The sequence below is a fragment of the Euleptes europaea genome, chromosome 11, assembly GCF_029931775.1.
Source record: "Euleptes europaea isolate rEulEur1 chromosome 11, rEulEur1.hap1, whole genome shotgun sequence".
Lineage (NCBI taxonomy): Eukaryota > Metazoa > Chordata > Lepidosauria > Squamata > Sphaerodactylidae > Euleptes > Euleptes europaea.
Window position 1 is genome coordinate 3604383 of NC_079322.1, and position 22208 is coordinate 3626590.

A 22208-nucleotide genomic window follows, 5' to 3' on the forward strand; every position below is an offset into this window, starting at 1 on the left:
ACTGAAGGAATTTTTTGAAATTAACGTAACTCCGGGAATACCATATGCAACTATCTGGGACATGAGCAAAGTCTTTATGAGAGGAAGATTTATTTCTATCAATAACAAATTAAAAAAACAGAAGTCAGAACGTAGAGAGAAACTATTGGAAGATATTAAAAAGTTGGAAGAAACGGGTGTGCCATAAGGGGGCTGTGCTACCAGGCTAGAAAGGGGGAAATGCCCTTTAGAGGGGCAAAAGGGGAGATAAATGGCCAAAGAGCTTAAGTCGCCACTCCACAGCCGCTCCTTTGAACCAGATCACAGAGGGTAATTAAAAAAAAAACTAATTTAAAGGCGGAACCCCCTCGAGTCACACTCAGAATGGGTGTGGCCTTGTGTGGACGTTCTTTTAAAATGTGGACCCTTCTTGCTCTCCATGTGAGGAGGAATCCCTCTGCAGAAGCAGCCTTTCATTTTGAAGTTTGGTTTTATTTTGAAGTCTAGGGTGAGGCATGGAGATCTCCTGGAATTTCAGCTGATCTCCAGGCTACAGAGGTCAGTTCCCCTGGAGAAAATGGCTGCTTTGGAGAGTGGACTTTATGACATTATACGCTGATGAGGTCCCTCCTTCCCCAAACCATGCCTTCCCCCAAAATCTCCAAAAAATTTCCAATCCAGATCCCTACACCCATCCCAATAAGGGAGGAATTCCCTGGATGCAGAACCACACTGATTGGCTACAATCAGTAGCTTGGCTACAAGGCGGTGCCAGCATTTGACAATATACAATGAGGGAAAAAAGTATTTGATCTCCTGCTGAATTTGCCCGTTTGCCCTCTGACGAAGAAATGACCAGTCCATAATTTTAATGGTAGGTTTATTGCAGCTGTGAGAGACAGAATAACTACAGGAAAACCCCCAGAAACCCAGAAGACAAAAGTCAGAAATTGATGTGCATTATAATGAGTGAAATAAGTATTTGATCCCTTTGCAAAACATGACTTAGTACTTGGTGGCAAAACCCTTGTTGGCAATTACAGAAGTCAGACGTTTCTTGTCGGTGGCCACCAGGTTTGCACACATCTCAGGAGGTATTTTGTCCCACTCCTCTTTGCAGATCCTCTCCAAGTCAGTAAGATTTCGAGGCTGATATGTATCTACTCGAACCTTCAGCTCCCTCCACAGATTTTCGATGGGATTAAGGTCTGGAGACTGGCTAGGCCACTCCAGGATCTTAATGTGCTTCTTCTTGAGCCACTCCTTTGTTGCTTTGGCCATGTGTTTTTGGTCATTGTCATGCTGGAATACCCATCCTCGACCCATTTTCAATGCCCTGGCTGAGGGAAGGAGGTGCTCACCCAAGATTTGACGATACATGGTCCCGTCCATCATCCCTTCGATGCAGTGAAGGTGTCCTGTCCCCTTAGCAGAAAAACACCCCAAAGCATAATATGTCCCCCTCCATGTTTGACGGTGGGGATGGTGTTCTTGGGGTCATAGGCAGCATTCCTCCTCCTCCAAACATGGCGAGTTGAGTTGATGCCAAAGAGCTCTATTTTGGTCTCATCTGACCACAACACTTTCACCCAGTTCTCCTCTGGGTCATTCAGATGTGCATTGGCAAACTGCAGATGAGCCTGTACATGTTCTGTCTTGAGCAAGAGGACCTTGCGGGCTCTGCAAGATCTCAGTCCTTCACGGCGTAGTGTGTTACCAACTGTTTTCATGGAGACTATGGTCCCAGCTGTCCTGAGATCATTGACAAGTTCCCCCCATGAAGTTCTGGGCTGCTTCATCACCGTTCTCATCGTCATTGCAACTCCACGAGATGAGATCCTGCATGGAGCCCCAGACCGAGGGAGGTTGACAGTTAGGGTTAGGGTTAGGGTTAGATTTGTCACCTTCTCACCAAGCTGCTTGGCAATAGTCAAGTCCAGCCTTGTGCAGGTCTACAATCTTGTCCCTGACATCCTTGGACAGCTCTTTGGTCTTAGTCATGGTGGCTAGTTTGGAATCTGATGGATTGATTGCTTCTGTTGACAGCAGAACCCTAACCCTAATCTGGCTGGTTGATAGGGGATCAAATACTTATTTCACTCATTATAATGCACATCAATCTCTGACTTTTGTCTTCTGGGTTTCTGGGGTTTTTCCTGTTGTTATTCTGTCTCTCACAGCTACAATAAACCTACCATTAAAATTATGGACTGGTCATTTCTTCGTCAGAGGGCAAACGGACAAATTTAGCAGGGGATCAAATACTTTTCCCCCTCACTGTACCCTTATGTAGAAGGAGGTATAGAAAAAGAGACTCTCCAAAAAGCCCTTGATCCAGCAAAACCTATATAAATAATTGGAGCAGTCCAAATCTATTTCAACAACGTAATACCTACATCACTATTCCTGTCTATAATCACAATGAATTCCTTAAGAATCAAATTTCCACCATTGAGCAGTTTTAAATAAGTAAACTACTCCACTTCTTTAATTAAACCTAATTTTAATTAGCATGCCGTATTGCACCCCTGAGCTGCTAAAACACCAAGGCCCCAGTTCAGCTAAAATGGGTTGTGACTAAGTTTCACTGAAAGCCCTGAGATCTGAAGTTAGCCACTATTTAATGTTCCTCTGGTTTCATCAGGATTCACAGGCAAACATTGTGCATGTTTACTCCAATTGGGTTAGGATTGCCAACTCCTGATTAGGGAATTCCTGGAGATTTGGTGGTGGAGCCTGGTGAAGGCAGAGTTTGGGGAGGGGAGGGAACTCGGCAGAGATATGATGCCATAGAGTCCACCCTCCAAAGCAGCCATTGGTTCCAAGGGAACTGATCTCTATACTCTGTGGATCAGTGGTAATTCTGGGAAATCTCCAGGTTCCACCTGGAGTTTGGCAACCCTGGATTGTGTTCAGTGTTGTTTATTGGATTGTGTCTAAAGAGCTGCACATCTTTACCTGGAAGAAAGTCATATGGATTTTAATGGGTCCTGCTTCCAAAGGAAGTTCAGGATTGCAGATCAAATTAATGGGTTGTGTCCTGTTATTCCACTCAACTAAGCGTGAAGCTGTCCTCTGGCAAGAGAACCTTTACTCTAGAAGAAGGCACACTCTGGTGGCATACATCCCGGGTGGGAGGGGAGCAGCTGCCAGAGTATTTTTTTTTAAATGTATGCAGCAGCATTTTTAAAGCCTTCCTTGGCTGGGAAGGGCAAGGGATTAGCAGAAAAGAAATCTCACATGCAAAGCAGTGCATGTAATGCAGCAGAAGTGAGAAACAGGATCATACCCCAGAGGATATGCTACATTTTATTGCAATTTTCCACTTTACAATTATATTTATTTCCTTCAAACCATGTAAAAGGCTTGGCATTAGGGTTGCCAGGTCCCTCTTCACCACCAGCGGGAGGTTTTTGGGGTGGAGCCTAAGGAGGGTGGGGTTTGGGGAGGGACTTCAGTGCCATAGAGTCTAATTGCCAAGGATGGCAACCCTACTGAGCATGTTTTATTTGTTCACAATTAGCAATGGATGTTTACTTTTTAATTTGAGTTCCAGGATATATCCAATAGCATCCTAGGTCATTCATGCATGGGTACTTTCACTCACATTTGCACCTGGTCTGTCTTGGTTGTTCCTTGGAGTTATGCATGAGTTTTCCCTCCATTAGAAATGACCATGTCATTGCCAGCCTTCACAAATCCTGGGACTTCCCATCCCTCTATTAACCTGATTCTTCCATCTCCCCTGAGCTCAGTCTTGGTGATATCCCCATGAAGAAGGCAAAGAGCGGGACACCCAAGCTTGGGGGAGGGATGTTTCACTCACAGAAAGAACTACTGTCAATTACAAAGCAGCGTGTCAAAAGGCGGGGATTCAAATGCTTCCTGCTTCCTGGGAGTTCTTTCTGAGCAAAAGAAACAAGGCTTGGGTTGTTCCCCCCCCCCCCCAATTCCCTTTATGGAGCTCTGTTTTGTTTTAATGTTTTTAAATGCTTTTTGACCCAGCACTTGGGTTTCTGAGGTGGGGGGAGGGACTTTTCTCTCAAAGAACGCACTACAGCCAATTACAAAGTGGCATTTCAAGGGGCGGGGACTCAAAAGTTTCTTGTTTTGAGCTTGGAAACTGCTGTGCATAGCTTTACAAGAAGAAAGTGTGGGTCCAGCGAGCAACGAACCTCAGGTAAAACTCCCATGCATAAGCAACCTTACTATCTTTTCTTCATCTCCAGGTGGCAGCTGGAGAACTCCAAGAATTACAACTGATCTCCAGGCTTCAGCGATCAGTTCACCTGGAGAAAAGGGCTGCTTTGAAAGGTGGACTTTATTGCATTTTAACCTGGTGAGATCCCTCCCCTCCTCAAACCCCACCCTCCCCAGGCTTCACCCCCAAAATTTCCAGGTATTTCCTAACCTTAGGGTTGCCAGCTCTGAGTTGGGAGATTTTGGGGATGGAGCCTGAGGAGGGTGGGGTTTGGAGAGGGGAGGGACTTCAAAGCCATAGAGTCCAATTACCAAAGTGGCCATTTTCTCCAGGTGAAGTAATCTCTATCGGCTGGAGATCAGTTGTAATATCAGGAGATCTCCAGCCACCACCTGGAGGTTGGCAACCCTATCTAACCTACAGCTGGCCACTCTATGACTCTTGACCAAAGGAACATATATTCATGAGAGCCAGCATGGTGTAATGGGTAGGAGTGGTAGACTGTAATCTGGTGAACCGGGTTGGTTTCCCCACTCCTCCACATGAAGCCAGCTGGGTGACCTTGGGCTAGTCACAACTTTCTCCAAACTCTCTCAGCCCCACCTACCTCACAAGGTGTCTGTTGTGGGGAGGGGAAAGGAAGGTGATTGTAAGCTGGTTTTAGATGCCTTTCGGTAGAGAAAATCGGGTATAAAAACCAACTCTTCTTCTTCTTTTTTTTTTTTAATATAAATTTTATTGGGTTTTATGATAGAAATTTTCCATTGCATTAAACAACATCTATAACAATATCAAATTTCATTTCTAACCTAAAGTTGTTATAATTCCATATCATATAATAAAAAAGAGAAAAGAAAAAAGAAAAAAAAGAAATGGAAAATTTTTTGACTTCCCCTTCACCTCTATCTGCCTCTTAATAAAAAGTTCATCCCGTCATAGGTAATCTAATCTTAATAAAATATCAATACCATATATAAAAAACCATAATATGTTAGTAAATATAATTATGCTTATTCAATATAAAAAAGATCAAAAATAATCCTCTGGATCAGATTAGAAAATATTCTTCCATTCTTCCCAATTTTAACTCATATTCACAATAATGCATCCACGCCCCCCATTCCCCCAAAAACCGAACGTCATTTTCTTCATTTAGAATAGCTGTGAGTTTTGCCATTTCTGCCACTTCAAACATTTTAACAATCCAGTCTTTTTTCTCGGGAGTTTCTAGCCCTTTCCATTTCGCTGCATAAAGCAGTCTCGCAGCTGTTGTGGCATAAATCAAAAAAGTTCTTTGTGTTGCTAAGTCGTCTGGAATCATACTCAATAACATCATTTCTGGTGTTTTGGGTATATTCTTTTGTAGTATTAATCTCAATTCATTATAAATCATGTCCCAGAAGTCTTTGGCTTTGTCACAGGTCCACCACATGTGATAAAAGGAACCAATTTCTTTGTTACATTTCCAACAAGTAGGGGACATCGTTTTATAAATCTTTGCAATTTTCTTAGGCGTTAGATACCATCTATACATCATTTTATAAATGTTTTCTCGCACTGACTGTGCTTTTATTCCTTTTAAATCTTTAGACCATAATCTTTCCCATTTATTTAAAACAATATCATGTCCCACATTTTGAGCCCAATCGATCATAGTTGGTTTAATCGTGTCCTGCTCACAGTATATTGTTAAAAGGAGATTATACATTTTAGAAATCAGCTTTGTATTATTGTCTAGTAGAATCCTTTGAAAAGGAGATTTTTCTTTAGAGAAACCTTTTTTAGCATCTTGTACAAAAACTGATTTGATTTGGTAATATTGAAGCCATTGTAAATCATCCTTAAGAAGTTGAAAGTCTTTTAGTGAGCATTTCTTTCCTTCCCAATTAATTAGATCTTGATAAGTAATAAATTTGTCTGGTCTAAGTGGGCGCAAAGTTAGCATTTCTTGGGGCGATATCCACATCGGTGTTTCTGGTTCCAAAATGTGTTTATATCTCATCCAGATACGAAGTAGAGAGGACCTGATTATATGATTACGAAATGTTGCTTGTAATTTGATTTTATCATACCACAAATAACCATGCCATCCACTTAAGTTGTTATAACCTTCCAAGTCTAACAAACGTACATTTGACAAATTCATCCAGTCTTTTAGCCATACTAAAGCTACCGCTTCAGCATAGAGTTGAAAATTAGGCAGTGCTAAACCTCCTCTAGTTTTTAGATCCACCAAGTATTTATAAGCAGTCCTTGGTTTTTTTCCTTGCCAGATGAAGTTTGAAATGTCTTTCCTCCAAGTTTCAAAATATTTAGTTTGTGATATTATTGGTAAATTTTGGAATAAGAAGAGCATCCTCGGTAAGACATTCATTTGGATCGTTGAGATACGTCCCATTAATGACAAATTTTTGTTTGACCATATAATCATATCAGTTTTAATCTTACCCCATAACTTGAGGTAATTGTTGGTTAACAGATCTTTATTCTTTGCAGTAATCCAAATTCCCAGGTATTTAACTTTGTTAGCTTTCTCCCAGCCAGTATATGATATAAATTCCTGTTGTTGTATTTCCGATAAATTTTTAAATATTATCTTTGTTTTTTCTTGATTCACTTTAAAGCCTGATACTTTTCCAAAATCATCCAAAGTCTCCTGAAGTATATTCATTGACTGTGTTGGGTTTTCCAAAATTAGCAGTAGGTCATCCGCGAATGCTCTCAACTTAAATTCATGTTTTTTAATTCTTAGCCCGCGGATGTCCTCCATACTTCTTAGTTTCACACATAGCGGTTCCAACACCAACAAAAATAAAAGTGGAGACAAGGGACATCCCTGTCTAGTCCCTTTCGTGATTTGGCAGTTATCTGACATTGATTCATTAACCAAAATTTTAGCTTGTTGGGAGGTATAAATAGCCGATATACCTTTCTGAAAACGATCTCCAAAGTTCAATTTATCCAAAATCCGTTTCAAGAAGTTCCAAGAGACCATATCAAAGGCTTTTTCTGCATCCAAAAATACAAAAGCCGCAGTTTGTTGAATATTCTGGTCATAATATTCCAGTGAATCTAGTAAAATTCTTACATTGTCTTTTATTTGCCTTCCTGGTATAAAACCTGCTTGGTCCTCATGTATAAGATCCTTAATGAATTGCTTTATCCTACATGCCAAAACCGAAGCAAAAATTTTGTAATCCACATTTAAGAGCGATATAGGTCTGTAATTAGATGTTTTTTCTGGATCTCTTCCTTCTTTGGGTATCAGTGATATAAATGCGTGTGACCAAGTCTCCGGGGATGTTCCCTCGTCCAAAATTGCATTGTAAAGTGAACCAAAAAATCCAACTAAATTGTCACTAAATGTTCTATAAAATAGTGCAGTAATTCCATCTGGTCCAGGTGTTTTATCCGTTTTTTGTCTCAGTATTGCTTCTTGTATTTCTTCCCTTGTTACTGGAGCTTCAATACATTCTCTCTGGGTCAATGACAAAGCTTTCATCTGTATTGAGTTTAGAAATTTATCTATTTTCTGTTTTGGAGTATTTTCTTTCTGATATAACTTAGAGTAAAATGAAACAAATTCTTTCTGAATTTCTGAAGTTGAATAAACTGGTCCTTTAGCAGTTTGGATTTTTGTTATGATCTTCTTTTGAAATGAGTCCTTCAGTTGTGTTGCTAAAAATTTTCCTGGTTTATTTGCATATTCAAAATACTTTTGTTTAGCAAGTTTCAGATTTTTATTCATTTCCTCCATTATTACCAAATTTAATTGGTGTTTAGATGCAGAAATCTGTATTTGAATTTCTCTTCTCTCCTCTTCCTGTATTGCCGTTACCAATTTCTGCTCCAAATTTTGTAAATTCCAAAGTATGTTGTTTGTAAATTGCAATTGAGTCTTCTTCCAGGCCGAGTGTTTCTGTATCATAAAACCTCTCAGAACAGCTTTGAATGCGTCCCAAACTGTATTTAAAGAAGTTTCCCCATTAAGGTTAATTTCAAAAAAGTCTTTCATTAAAACCTGTAATTCCTTTTGTATCTTGTTGTCTTTTAAAAGTTTATCGTTCATTCGCCATCTAAATGCTTGTTTATTGTTCCAATCAAAGGTAACAGGATTGTGATCAGAAAAAGTTCTAGGTAAAATATGAATTTTACGTAGTTGCGTGAAAATTGATTTACTGGCCCATATCATATCGATTCTGGAGTGTGAATCATGTCTTGCTGAATAAAAGGTGTATTCTTTAGCTGTTGTATTCATTGTTCTCCAAATGTCTTGTAATTCTAATTCTGAAGCCATGGCAAAGAAAGTTTTAGGCAAGCATCCATCATTGATATCTTTTGCTTTTGATTTTTTGTCCAGAGATGGGAGAATAATTCCATTGAAGTCGCCCATCAATAAAATTTGGTCTTTTGCGTACTGGGCTATCAGGTCGTGTAATTTTTCATAGAAGGATTTTTTCCCTTCATTGGGTGCATAGATTCCAACCACTATTGTCCTTTGTCCCAATATTTTAGTTCTGATAATTACAATTCTTCCTTCATTGTCTTTATATACTAGTTCTGGACAGAGACTGGGATGGGCATAGATTACCACTCCCTTTGTTTTAGTTTTAGCAGAAGCAATAAATGCTTGTCCAAGCACCTGTTTCTCCAAGTATTTTTTATGCTTTGAAGCTATATGGGTTTCTTGTAGGCAAATTAGGGAGTATTTATATTTCTGTAGATATTTGAAGATTCTGGCCCTTTTAGTTTTCTCATTCAGTCCATTTACATTCCAAGAAATTGCTTTTGCCATAATGTAGTGTTTTTTAGCAAAATAAAAAGTCTATAGTTTGGTACCACCTTCTGCACCCTGTACCTCTTCTTCTTCCTCTTCTTCTTCCTCCTTCTCTCCAGGTAATTCTTTAAGGTCTATTTTATATTTTCTCAGAAATTTCCCCACATCTGCTTGGGATAGAATTGTCGTTTTCACTTCCTTATAGGTGAAAGCCAAACCTTGTGGCATAATCCAACGGTATTTGATACCATTAGCTTTCAGTATAGACACAAAGTCTTTGTAGTTGTTCCTCTGTGAAAGTAGATGCCTTGGAATATCCTTCAGTAGTATAAGAGAGGAATCTCCTGCTGACACTGGATTTTCATAATGAATCTTCATAATCTTATCTTTAACTCTGGTGTCATAGAACACTATCATCAAATCTCTTGGCTTAGATCTTCTCATTCTAGCAGGTAGTGGTATCCTGTATATTCTATTAATGGCTTGTTTTAATTCTTGTTCATCTATCTGAAATAAGTAGGCCAAATTTGGTATTGCAGATTCTTTATTGTCTCCCATCATATCTGGAAAATTGCGTATACGAAGATTGATCTCTCTCACTCTCATCTCCATCATTGCCATTTGATTTTTTGCCGCCATCTGATCCGCTTGTATTGTTTCAATCTGTTTTTCTTGGCTTGTTAATTTTTTCTTTGTGTCCTTGTGCTCATCCATCACTTTCTTAATTGATACATCCATCGCTTGCATATCTGTCTTCATAACAGTCATTTGAGTTTTTACTTCTTTCAAGTCTCCAGTGACCACATCCAACTTCTGATTAATAGCTTGGGATGCTTGACCAAGATTTGTCATCATAGAAGTCAACTGTGCCATCTGTGTAGACATCTGTTCAAACTGTTTATTTGTTGCCTCAGTTTGTTTAGTTAGCATATCCTGTAACTTTTTTTCCATGGTCGAGGTTTGTAAAGAGTCCCTTAGTTTAGTATAGGCAGGGCTGTGTAGTGAGCCAGAGCGGGGTCGAGACATTTACATTCAAAAAAAGCTGGTAAAATACATGTCCACCGACAGGGCCTTTAAGGTGCTGGTTAAAAGATGATAGTTCAATGATCAGCCTAATAATTTTTTCGGGTTGAAAAGAGTCGAAATTGGCTTTAAAATTGCATTTTAAAGTTTTAAAATACCAGTGAGTTTTTTCGGTCGCTCTAGATCGGGTTAATCAGGAAGTAAACAGGAAGTTGCTAGTGCTGCAGACCTTCTATCGCCTCTTCTCGATGGTTATTCCTTCAGGAATGATTTGAAAGTAACTCGAGTGCGACGGATATTCAGTCCCGCGGCTACTTCCTGTTGTTTTAGTTCCAATGATAGAGAGGGTGTTATAGAGAGTCTTCCGTTCCAGGCACTCCCTTACTGCAAACGTGGCAGGAATTCGCCGGAAAATCAGGAAGAGAGATCACCCTCCCCTTCCTTCGGACCTTCTCATTGGTGATAATTCTTGTCAATCTAAAAGGTATCCTTCCGACTCTTTGTTATGGTTTAGGCTGATCGATCCGATAAGGCTCCTGTCGCTAATCCCGATGACTAACTCAGATCAAACTTTTTCAGTTCGGATTATGGAGGGGTGGGGGTCCCAGAAATATTCTTATCAGCCCCCCGTCTGTTCAAGTTTCTAGTAAGTAGACGAAGATTTCTTTTGTACTCACTTGGGTGTCAAGAGGTGAGGTTCTTTTCTTTATGTAGTCCTTATGTTGGTATTAAGGCGGTGGAGGGTAGAGCTTGCTGCCAGAGTTGCGTTTTGGCGATGTCCTTCCCTAGTGCCCTCGCAGGACCGGCGTCTAGGACTCCGAGGGGCTTAAAAAAGCCCCCTCAGAGTACCTAGGAGGTCAAACCGCGTTTGCGGGCTGCAGGGAGTTCCTGCTTTCCAACCCACTTGCAAGGGTCGGATTGGGGTATCTATGTACCCCAAAAATAACGCAAACTTGGATTTCTCCCAGGACAGCCTGGGGAAATGGAGTGCTCTCTCCAACGGCACCACCGGAAGTCAACTCTTCTTCTTCTAATATAAAAATAATAAATATCTATACCCTGTGCTCTTCAACTGGAGAATATGTGAAAAGGTACAGAACAATTTGGCAGGTTATTATTTTGTTGTTCTTGATATTATCATTATCATCATTATTGTTGTTGTTACTATTGCTATTATTATTATTATTATTGCATCCTGGGCCTATAGGATAGGGCAGAACAGCAATGTTAAATGTATCAATTTTCCCCTCTAAAAATGCCAAGGAATTCCCTGCCTCTGTCAGCCCCCCTCCCTCTAGAGTCCAGCTGGAGAGTCATTGTTTGCAGTCCTGCTGTGGTTCTGTCCAGCTTTTAGCTTTGCTACATTGGAACTGCTGTACGTACTGACTGAGAAATGTTAAGGGAAGCAAAAACAATTCTGAGAAGATTAGGAACGTATCAGAGGTGTATTTTTTATGTTTCTGGAGGAGTGGGGTGGGAAAATGTGGTAGTGGTAGCAAGAGGTGGGAGAATGGGTGGGAATCAGTCCACAAACTCCACTCCTCATTGCACATGTGCACAAAAGCACAGCCACCACTGGGGACTGTGCTGGGGGCCCCCTGCAGCCTGGATCCCCCCTAGGGTTGCCAACTGCCAGGTAGCAGCAGGAGATCTCCTGCTAATTCAACTGATCTCCAGCCGATAGAGATCAGATCGCCTGGAGAAAAATGGCCACTTTGGCAATTGGACTCTATGCCATTGACGTCTCTCCTCTCCCCAAACCCCGCCCTCCTCAGGCTTCACCCCAAAAACCTCCCGCCAGTGGCAAACCTACCCCCCCCACTTTCCTCTCATTTTCCTTTCCCTTGCTGAGGTAGTACAGTGGCAGAAGAAGGGGGGAGAACCCCTTTAAAGGGAGGGGGAAGGGAATTGAATCTAGCAGCAAGCAGCTCCCCACCCAGGGCTGCCAGCTCCTGCTTAGGAAATTCCTGGAGTTTTGGGGAGTGCGGGGGTTTGGGAAGAGACATCAGCAGACCATAATGCCATAGAGTCTACCCTTCCAAAACAGCCATTTTCTCCACGTAGGGTTGCCAACCTCCCAGTGGGGCCTGGAGATCTCCCAGAATTACAACTGATCTCCAGGTGAGACATCAGTCAGTTCTCCTGGATAAAATGGCTGCTGCTTTGTAGGGTGGACGATGGCTAGGGTTGCCAACTTCCAGGTGGACAGCTAATACAACTGATCACCAGGCAACAGAAATCAGTTCCCCTGAAGAAAATGGCCGCCTTGGAAGGTGGACTCTATGGCATTATATTCCATTGAAGTCCCTCCCCTCCCCAAACTCTGCCTTCCTCAGGCTCCACCCCGCAAATCTCCAGGTATTTCCAGATCAGGAGCTGGCAACCCTATCTATGCCATTATACCCTGCTGAAGTCCCTCCCCTCCCCAGACCCTGCTTTCCCCAGGCGCCACCCCCAAAATCTCCAGGCAATCTGGAGGTGGCTACCATATCTCCAGTGGAACTGATCTCTGTAATCTGAAGATCATTTGTAATGCAGGGAGATCCTGGCAGTTGGCTCTACCACATTTTGAAAGAGGAATTCAGCTCTGTCCCCTTCCCAGCATGCTAACAGAAGGTGTGTCCACTCAAACCCTCCCAGACTCTGCAGATTCCCCTCTTATCCAGAGAATGACCACCCCCTCACCAAGTTTAAAGGGGGAAGCATTGCAAACCTCTTCTCTACACAGGAGGCGACAATTATATTGTTTACTCCGATTTTGACTAAAATAGTTTTGAAGAGGGATAGATACAGCGGGAAGCACTGGTTTGATGGGAACTGTAGATTGCAAAAAAGAACTCTTAAGAAATATTACACTAGACTTAAGAAACATCCTACCCCCCCTTTAATTATCAAAGATTTCTGCAGATTAGGCAACATTACAACTGTCTACTTAAAACTAAAAATAAAGAATCTTGCAAGAAAGAAAGGTCTAAGATAATATTTCTTGCAAAATAATAATAATAATAAAAAATTCACAAATTTTTGACCCAAACATAAGATCTTTAATTCTCAAGTGGATCCTGTACCTCCGATTCCCTCGCCTAAGTGGGAACAACCTTACAAAAAAGGTTTTGCCGTACCTAGGGATAAATCAGAAACCTCACTTAATTTAAGAATTTCAATATTTCCAAGCTGGCCAGATGTTACAAAATATAACGGGGTCAGTCTAATAAAATCTTTAAAACCAGGGTGTGAGTGTATCCCACCTGAATTGCTTAAACCTGATGGGTTTCCTTTTTGGCACCTTTATTTACTGAGATAAATCAGTCTGGGGAAGCCCTTTAGTAAAAGGTGAAAGATTTTTAGGATCTGAAGAGACACCTGAGTATTTGAAGGAAGCAAAAATCGTCTTAGAGAAAGCTCAGTGAATCCTGCTTTTGTTGAGATTTTGGATGTGTTTGAGTCAACAGTGTTTCATTTTCATAGCCTTGAAGGCAGAAAGCTAGCACAGAAATGCAAAGATAAGAAACAGATTAAAATACAAAAGCATCCTCCCCCCCCCCCACCGCCCAATAAAACCCTGGTTGGATTGTAAAAACAAGGAGTTGGCAAAGAGTCGGACAGTTTCATGGGGTTGTGACGCTACCAAAACAACAGTCCTGTGTTTACTTCCCTTCAGCCAAGTCATGAACAACTATTGAAAACCAGCCCAGGTGCTGCATGTTCCTAATTCCTTGAAAAACAAAATTACAGAATGTTCTGAAACACCAAGTACGCAGGGAAGGTGCTTTTCGTTCCCATGCTGAGGAAAGCTTCCATTAAGGCTGATGGAAATTTGCTGGGTGGATCCAAGAACAAAAAGCCTTCTTTTCAACAATCGCCTCTTTTCAAATCCCAATTGAGTTGCTGGTTATGAGCACCACCCTTGAATCCTTAAAAGAAAAACCTTCTTTTTGATTGAGTTCTACCATGTAAAACGAGAGCCTGTAAACATGCAGGGCAGGCTTCTAATTTCAGTTTGTTTTGAGCTTTACCCATGACACATCTGCTGCCCACTCAAAGCTAGGCACAGGGTAGGGTTGCCAGCTCCAGGTTGGGAAATTCCTGGATATCTGAGGGTGGAACGTGGGGAGGACAAGGTTGCGAAAAGGAGGGGGTAGAATGCCAGTGAGGCCACCCTCCAAAGCAGCCATTTCCTCCAGGGGAACTGATCTCTGTCATCTGGAGATCACTTGTAATTCCCAGAGATCTCCAGGCCTCACCAAGAGGCTGGCAACCCCCAACTCAGGGTGATTTTTAAAGGGTTCCCAGAATGGTGAGCAAGCAAAGAAATTTTACAGACAACTTTTTGTGAGCAAGACATTAATGGAGAGATGGATGGGCAGACGGATGGACACACAGACACACAGATGCCCTGACCTGGATGGCTCAGCCAGAACTCGGAAGCTAGGCTGGATCAGCCCTGGTTAATATTTGGATGGGAGGGTTGCTATGTGAAGGCAGGCAATGGCAGTCCGCCTCTGAACACCTCTCGCCTTGAACACCCCACGAGGGGGTCGCCAAGAGTCCACAGCAAATTGACGGCACTCTCCACCACCAAGAGATCTGTCTCATCATCACTCAAAAGAGCAAGAAATTTAATGGTAAGGGCAAATAGGCAAAAGAGGAATTTATATAGGCTGCCATCCTCCAGGTGGTGGCTGGAGATCTCCAGGACAACAAAGATCAGTTCCCCTGGAGAAAATGGCTGCTTTGGAGGGTGAAACTCTATGGGATTATGCCCCTCAGACGTCCCTTCCCTTCCCTCCCCTCCCCAAACCCTTCCCTCCCCAGGCTCCACCCCCGAATCTGCAGGACTGATCTCATCAGATCTCACAAGCTAAGCAGGGTCAGTTCTGGCTGGTACTTGGGTGGGAGACCACCAAGTAAGTCTAGGGTTGCTACGCAGCAGCAGGCCACGGCAAACCACATCTGCTCGCTTGTTCCTTTGAAAACCCCACGAGGGTCACCATGAGTTGGTTGCTGATTGACGGCATTTCCATCACCACCAAGTAGACATTAAAGGCAAGTTAATATGATCATAGACATTTTTACAATCACATGATAACTGGGTTGTCTAAAATGGCTCTCGCATAGCAGCTGTTAAAGGAGACAGCTTGTCTTTTGGTTACTGCTATTTCAATGGATCATATGAACTGATTCCATGACCAGAGACCGATGAATTTCCTCTAATTGTATTATAAATTGTTTTAGCTTTCCTCTAACCTACTCAGATGTCAAAGCAAACTTAATTATAGAAGGCAAAACATTTTGTTTTAAGCAAACAATGGTGATATCTTAGGTATGTGTACACACAGAGAGAACACACAGAAAGAGCACATGAAATCTCACCAGTTTTTACCCTTTGGCATCCCTCAACATTCTTCTATCCAAGACATGATTGTATGTCTAGCAAATAGAGCTGCCAACTATAGGTTGGGAAATGGCTGGAGATGTGGGGGCAGATCCTGGGAAGGGCAGACTGAAAAGGGGAGGCACCTCGGCAGATCATAACACTCTAGTGTCCACCCTCCAAAGCATCCATTCCCTCCAGGGGAACTGACCCCTGTTGTATGGAGATCAGTTGTAATTCTGGGAGATCTCCAAGCCTCACCTGGAGGTTGGCAAGCCTACTGGCAACCGAAAACCGAGATCCAAAGTGGATTACAAAACAGGAAAAGCAGATCTATTGACTAGGTTTCTGGAATCTGGAGGCTGGGATGGGATGGTTGAAACAGAGCTGGCTGAATCCATTGAAGGCAGAGGTCTTGTGGCTGGGCCAGGAAGACCTGGGATTGGGATGCAGGCTGCCAAATCTTAACAGTGTGCCTTTAACACCAGCGCTGACCAGCAGGAGTTTAGGCGTGACGTAGCCATCTGCACCAGGCTAGGCAGTGGGTACCCTACCTGTCTCGCCCTGACCTAGCCACAATGATCCATGCAATGGTCACCTCCAAATTAGACTACCATAACTCGCTTTATGCAGGGCTACCCTTGAGGCTGATCTGGAAACTTCAGCTGGTCTAGAATGCAGCAGCATGAATCCTTAATGGGGCCCCACAGAGAGCACATATGCCACTGGTGCTCCGCCAGCTGTACTGGCTCCAGGTGGAGTACCAGGTCAAGTTCAAGGTTTCGGTGTTGGGACCATCATACCTGTGGGAGCGTCTCTCCTGGTATGCCCCTCAAAGGACGTTAAGTTCAGCCGGGGGGCAACTTGCTTGTGGTCCCTGGCCCAAAGAGCACCCGGCTGTTCTCAACCAGAGCCGGAGCCTTTTCTGCCGTGGCCCCGGCCAGGTGGAACCCTCTCTCTAGTGAGACCCGGGCCCTGCGAGATCTCATGCAGTTCCGCAGGGCCTGTAAGACTGACATGTTCCGCCAGGCCTATGGTGGAGGGCAGTGATCGTTTTTCCTTCTAGCTGGCCTCCCACCCTCCCTTCCTGTTTTTGGTTGTATTATTATTTACATATTGCTTATTTTTAATGCCTATTGTTATTGAGACTTTGTTCCCTTCCCTTCTCCTTTATTCCTTCCCTTCTGTTTGGGGAACCCCCTGCCATTATGGTAGTTTTAAGGGCGCTGATAGAGTTTTATGGCACTGGAGAATTTTAATTGTGATTTATGTTTTAATCATTCAATATGTTGTAAGCTGCCTCCAAGCCCAACTTGTAGATGAGGAGGGGCAGGATAGAAAGAAAGTAAATAAGTAAGCAAATAAATAAACAAACAAGTAAGCAAATAAATAAATAAATAAATAAATTTCATCAGAAATCCAAGGCCTCCAAAAACGGTGTAAAAGACCTAGGGTTGAGGAATGCACTAAAACAGAGGTGATGAGCCCATTGCCTTGGGGTTTGTGAGAGGTTGCTGATAAAGGAGAACAAAACAAATGGACAGGGAAGGACAACCAAACAATGATGCCTTGTTTATCATGTACTTACGCTTATTTTTGTTCCATCATTGTCCAGATCTCTCTCTGGTAAGAGCTCCACCTGTTGGGGAACAGATAACCATTTTTACATATAAAAAGCAAGAAATGTCCAGCAGCAGGGCCTGGCCCCACCTCCTCCCTCCCTTTTCTGCTGCTAGGGCTGCCAACTTCCAGGTGGTGTCTGGAGATCTCCTGGGATTACAATTGATCTCCAGGCTGCAGAGATCAGTTCCCCTGGAGAAAACGGCTGCTTTGGAAGGTGGACTCTATGGCAGTATACCCTGCTGAGGTTTCTCCCCTTCCCAAACCCTCCCCTTCCCAGGCTTCACACCAAAATCTCCAGGAATTTCCCAACCTGGAGCTAGCAGCCATATCTGCTTGCAACTGCCTAATGGCCTCTGGTCATCTGCCCACCCTGATATTTTCCTCTTCTTCAAGTCCATGATGATGGTCTCTCTTGGCCATGGCTATCACTTCCTGTAAGCAGTCAGACCCCTCCTCCTGCTAAAGAGTGCCAGGGAGGCACAGGGGCCAAAGATTGGCATAAAAACAATACCCTGCTCCCCACAAAATGGATGCCCCTCAGAGAGCTTCAGGATCCATCTTGTGTGCAAGCCAGGGCAGGAAGGCGGTTGGCAGCTGAACTTTCCCCCTGGCCCGAAGGTGTGCCTGGCTGCACAATGGGGGCCAGCTAATCCCCACTGTATCACTGTGTAAAGGTGATGTAATCAGAGCTCCAAGCAGATCATCACCCACCCTGTCTGCACCTATTCCACCAATCAATCAGCATTCAAAAGAATAGCCCAGGCATTCTCTTGGGTCCTGATGACTCATCAAACCTCTCCTATCTTTCTGTTTGGAACCCAATAAAGCAATCAATTCTTTGTCTCTGGCTTTCCTGCCAGCTTACCTCCTACTGCCTCAGGACCCATTTCAGGGTATAAATACAGGTCCTTTGGCCATTCATAGTGTGTGTGTGTGTGTGTTCTGGATCTGTACGCGCACCCCCACTTGCCTGTGGGGCTCTTTCCTTTGTTCCTGGAAACTGGTTATTTCCCTCTTCAGCACTGCTTTCTCTGGACGTCCCTTCGAGACTAGTAACAATTACCAATCCCCGAACCCCTATCCAACTTCCTCCCTTTTCTCTTAGTCAGCACTTGTATGCTTTGTGTGTGTATGCTCATTGCTTGAAATATATTTATTGTTTATATTACTTAATTCTTTAATAAAGAAAACCCTTTTAACTGTACAACTGCCTGTTCATTTGAGAGCTTTCACCTAGGACTATCCTGGTATGCATAGGTTGTCGATCCCAGTTACCCCTTCTCGCGCTCTATCTCCCCAGCTAATTCCCCCCAACTTAAATGGAGACTGCCTGCTTAGGGTATCATTCTTAGGTCACGGCTGTAGCTTAGTTCAAAGGTGTATCTGGGATGGAATCAGAGGAGGACGGTCCTGGTTAAAGGTGTGGAGGACTTTGATAGCATACGGGCCTGCCTAAATCTCCAGGACTGGACCTGGCAACCCGGTATGCAAGCGCACTGACTGCTTTCCAGCCGTGCGCCTGCCTCAAACGCTACTGTGCAGTCACGGCGCGGCTCTTTTGAAACTGACACAGCCGCTCTTGCCAGCCCGGGCAACCAGCTACTAGGAACCAGATGCAAAGGGCTGTCTCTTGTGAACCTGAGAGGAGCCATGTTCCTGTAAATCTCTGTTTTAGAAGCAGCCATTTCGCAGAGAGCTGACAGCCACGTATTCAATGCGAGCTGCTCCCCCTCCCAACTTCCTCCGTTGCTCAATGGGTCGTTAGCAGTAATCCTGATATCCAGATGAGTCATCTCTCCTGTCCAGCTGCAGAGACCCCAGGACATTTGCACAGATCGCACCTATTGTTCCTGAATGTAAATCCCATCAGCAGAGAGATTTCTGACCATCTCGGGTTGCGAAAGCCATTGGCATCAGAATAGATTTCCGAATTCTCACTACCCTGACCCGGTAGACAGTGCTTAATCCTTTTTTCACCTTTTGTCACCTGGGAACCTGGGAGGGGTAAAATCCCTCTTCCCGCCCCCAGAAAACAGTATAACTGGGATGCCCCTGGCCCATTCAGGCCACCTTAGGTCTTTCCTGGCACCTTTGCCGTTACTCTGTTGGTTTGGTTTCGCGAGCCTTACCACGCTCCCTCCCGCCTTGCTGGTCAAGTCTACGGGAACCCCCCCCCCATCTCGGTCTTCCTTTTCAATCTGTTATTAGTCTACGTGAGTTGGACAACACCTCATCTAGATAAGGTAAATATTGGGTCAACGCTCTCCTGCCACGTTGGCAAACGTCCCTGTGCTACTGTCTGATATTTCTTAGCCTCTTGTATGTCTGTACTGCACCATTTGAATGCGTGAATACATAAACACTGTTTAATTTGGAACTCCTAGTCTCTGTCTTTATTCAAACGTCTCATTAAACGGATTCTGGTATAGTTGAGTGCGAGATCGCTATAAAAATACATAGTTACCGATTGCTCAGCTAATTTCCCCATATAAAGGAGCAATTCGGCTAACAGATTACTGGTGGAGAATGCGGGCACTCCTGCACGTCTGAATACATGCGAGTCGGCACGTGTGTATTTAGCGTGTTGACGTAGGAAAAAGTTTTAGAGACGCTTTGAATTTTGACCAGTTTTTCACAAAAAATCAATTGTCACGTAAAACGACAGTGTGTGTGTGCCTGAGTGTGTGGCTCTAGTGAGCGCTATCTTGTGGGTTGGCTTCTCCCCCCTTCATTCTTTCAGCCCTAAGTCTAGCCGCCAGCTGAGCTATCTTCTCAGCAACGCAAGGAGACTGAAAGGCTTTGCCCTGGGAACCACCTCTCTTCGGAGACTCCCCATTTGAACGGCTGTCTGGGTGTTGCAGAGTAGGTTGCACGTAGGCATCTGCACCTACACGTAGGCCAATATAATATCCCCCCCCCTCCTTGAGAAATCGCTCGAGAGGAAACGATCTCTCCTCTCCTCTCTCACGTCACCCTTACCAGGCTTTGCCTGCTGAATATTATTTCACTCACCCCGGACGCGGAGTGAGGTTATTGGGCGAGTAGAAGCGCCCCCGCATAGGGTTAAAATCACCCAGAAAGACCTAGGACGGAGGAGTGGCCACTCCCGCTAGGCTGGGATACGCAGTTTTCCCTTAGGAGTTCTGCCAGGAGTATCCCCAAGTGGAACGCGCACCAGTCCCTTAGGAGCGTGCCAGGAGCGTTGCCACTAATACAGGGTCCCCAAGTGGAACGTGCACCCATCCCTTAGGAGTTTGCCAAGAACGTTACCACGACAGAAGGGTTCCCGAGTGGAGCGTGCACCCGTCCCTTAGGAGCGTGCCAGGAGCGCTACCGCGACTGAAGGACATTCCTCTGATAAAGGTTGTCCCCATGTGCTGAGACGAGCCCGTCTCCCTTAGGAGCGAGCCTGAACCGTCTCCCGCAAGCACCAATCAAATGTGCTGAGAGGAGCCCGTTTCCCTTGGGAAGCGAGCTGGAACCTTCTCCCGTAAGCACAGAAACGCGCTCTCCTTCCTTAGAGGGACAGCCAGGAGCGTTTCCCAGTTTTGAAACCAGCAGTTTCCCTTAGGATATCTGCCAGAAAGTTAGTGCAAGGTCTACCATGACCACATTGGAAAAAGAAAAAAAGCAGGTTCTCCTTAGAGGATCTGCAAGGTAACATCTCCCCTATTAAGGCAGGCTCACCCTCCTTAAAAGGGAATATTAGAGCCAAGTCCCAGCAATGCCTGCTCTCTCTCTAAGTTAAAGTGTAGCTCAGTTTGAATCCTTGAACCCTCCTTCCGTGCTGAGCTGCTAACCCACAGCCAGCGATTTAGAAAATCCAAGGAGCCCTGATTGACTCAAACCCACTTCCTTTGCGGTGAAAATAAAAAGGGCAACTTGTTGCCAAATCCCCGCCATCCTGAAAAACCCACAGGGGGCATTTTAATCCAAAGAGATCAATTCAGGCTCAACCCCCCCTCCTTTTCTCCACTGAGAAGCATTGTTTTTGCCTTACACGGATCAGCCAGAGTGATCCTGCCCTTCCCTGAGCTATAGTTTACCATGGCAGAGAAATCGAACAGTGACCCCAGCCACAACAAATTAAAGAAATGGCTGCCAAAATTGGGTGGGTCCCGTGGTGGTCTTTCGGGGTGCAGTATCGGCAACAGCAACCCAGTTAGATCCCGGGCAACTGGTGCTTTTAGTAAGCGCTGTGAAACCTCTCAACCTAAGTACCAGGAAATGTGTGAGAAATCAGGAACCAGCACACAAGAAAATGAAAAACTAAAATCAGTAGAAAATGAACTAGAAAAAGAGAGGAATGAGTTATCTCATGCTCTCCTCGAAACACAAAAAGAATTAAATCAGGTAAAAGGAGTGCTGATTGCTGCTCTAAGCAGGATCACCTCGCTGCAACAGGAACTAGACCATTCAGGAGCCAAAATTCAGTCTCTCCAGCAGAAGCTTCTGACCCAAGACAAAATTATTAAAAACCTTACTGTCTGCCCCCCCCCAAAATGACCGGACAGCAGAGGATCACCATTCCCTCAATTGACAAAGGGAACCAGCAGCCTCTTCCCCAACTGAGAAGAGCTCGCTGCAAAGTTACTGACTGACCTACAGCCCCAGGAACACCAGAATGCGAGGCTGAGCTCAAGTAGCTTTGAAAGTACAATCAGACACCATTAAATTCCATGCTAAATGAAAATGCTGTTCCAAGCAGCCCGCTGGAACTAACTTGGGATATTCCAAGCTTCTTGAGTATCCCTCCTTTTCTCCCCCTTGTGTGAGTGAATGCATGTGTGAATGTTTCCCCCCCCCCTATATTTTGAGTAAGGATTAAGAAGTTCAGACCATGTTCAAAGAAAATGCTGCCTCCCCATCCTAAGGGAGAGCACCCAAGGGAATGGTAAAGTAAAAATCATTTTTGCTTCCTCTGTAGGGAATAGAAGGGCACCAGCACCAGCCCAAGTTTAACCCTTTCTCCGCAGGTTAATAAAGGAAAGCAAGCCTCCTCAGGGAGGACGCTTTATCTCCTGGTCTTTCTAATGTAATGTTGAATATGTGTAAAAAGTAGCCATGATGTGCAGTTGTAATGAAACCTCCCTGGGTCAGAGAAGTCTATCTGGCACAGGAAAAGGATAATTATATAACATGTTTTTCTCCTACAGGAAATAGAGTTGTGTGTGTGGTAAATATGATAAATCGATATTTAGGGTACATGCTTTTGTGAAGATCTGGCCAAT

At 43.9% G+C, this 22208-nt stretch overlaps 1 protein-coding gene across 3 annotated transcripts in view; it reads right to left on the minus strand.

Annotated features, from left to right (window-relative positions):
* The window catches only part of VSTM2A (V-set and transmembrane domain containing 2A), a 64176-nt gene that overhangs the window by 20677 nt on the left and 21291 nt on the right, over positions 1-22208 (minus strand). For all 3 annotated transcript variants that reach the window (XM_056857592.1, XM_056857593.1, XM_056857594.1), the window contains exon 3: positions 16943-16993. In XM_056857592.1, the coding sequence (XP_056713570.1) occupies positions 16943-16993 (51 nt within the window). The remainder of the gene's footprint in view (positions 1-16942; positions 16994-22208) is intronic.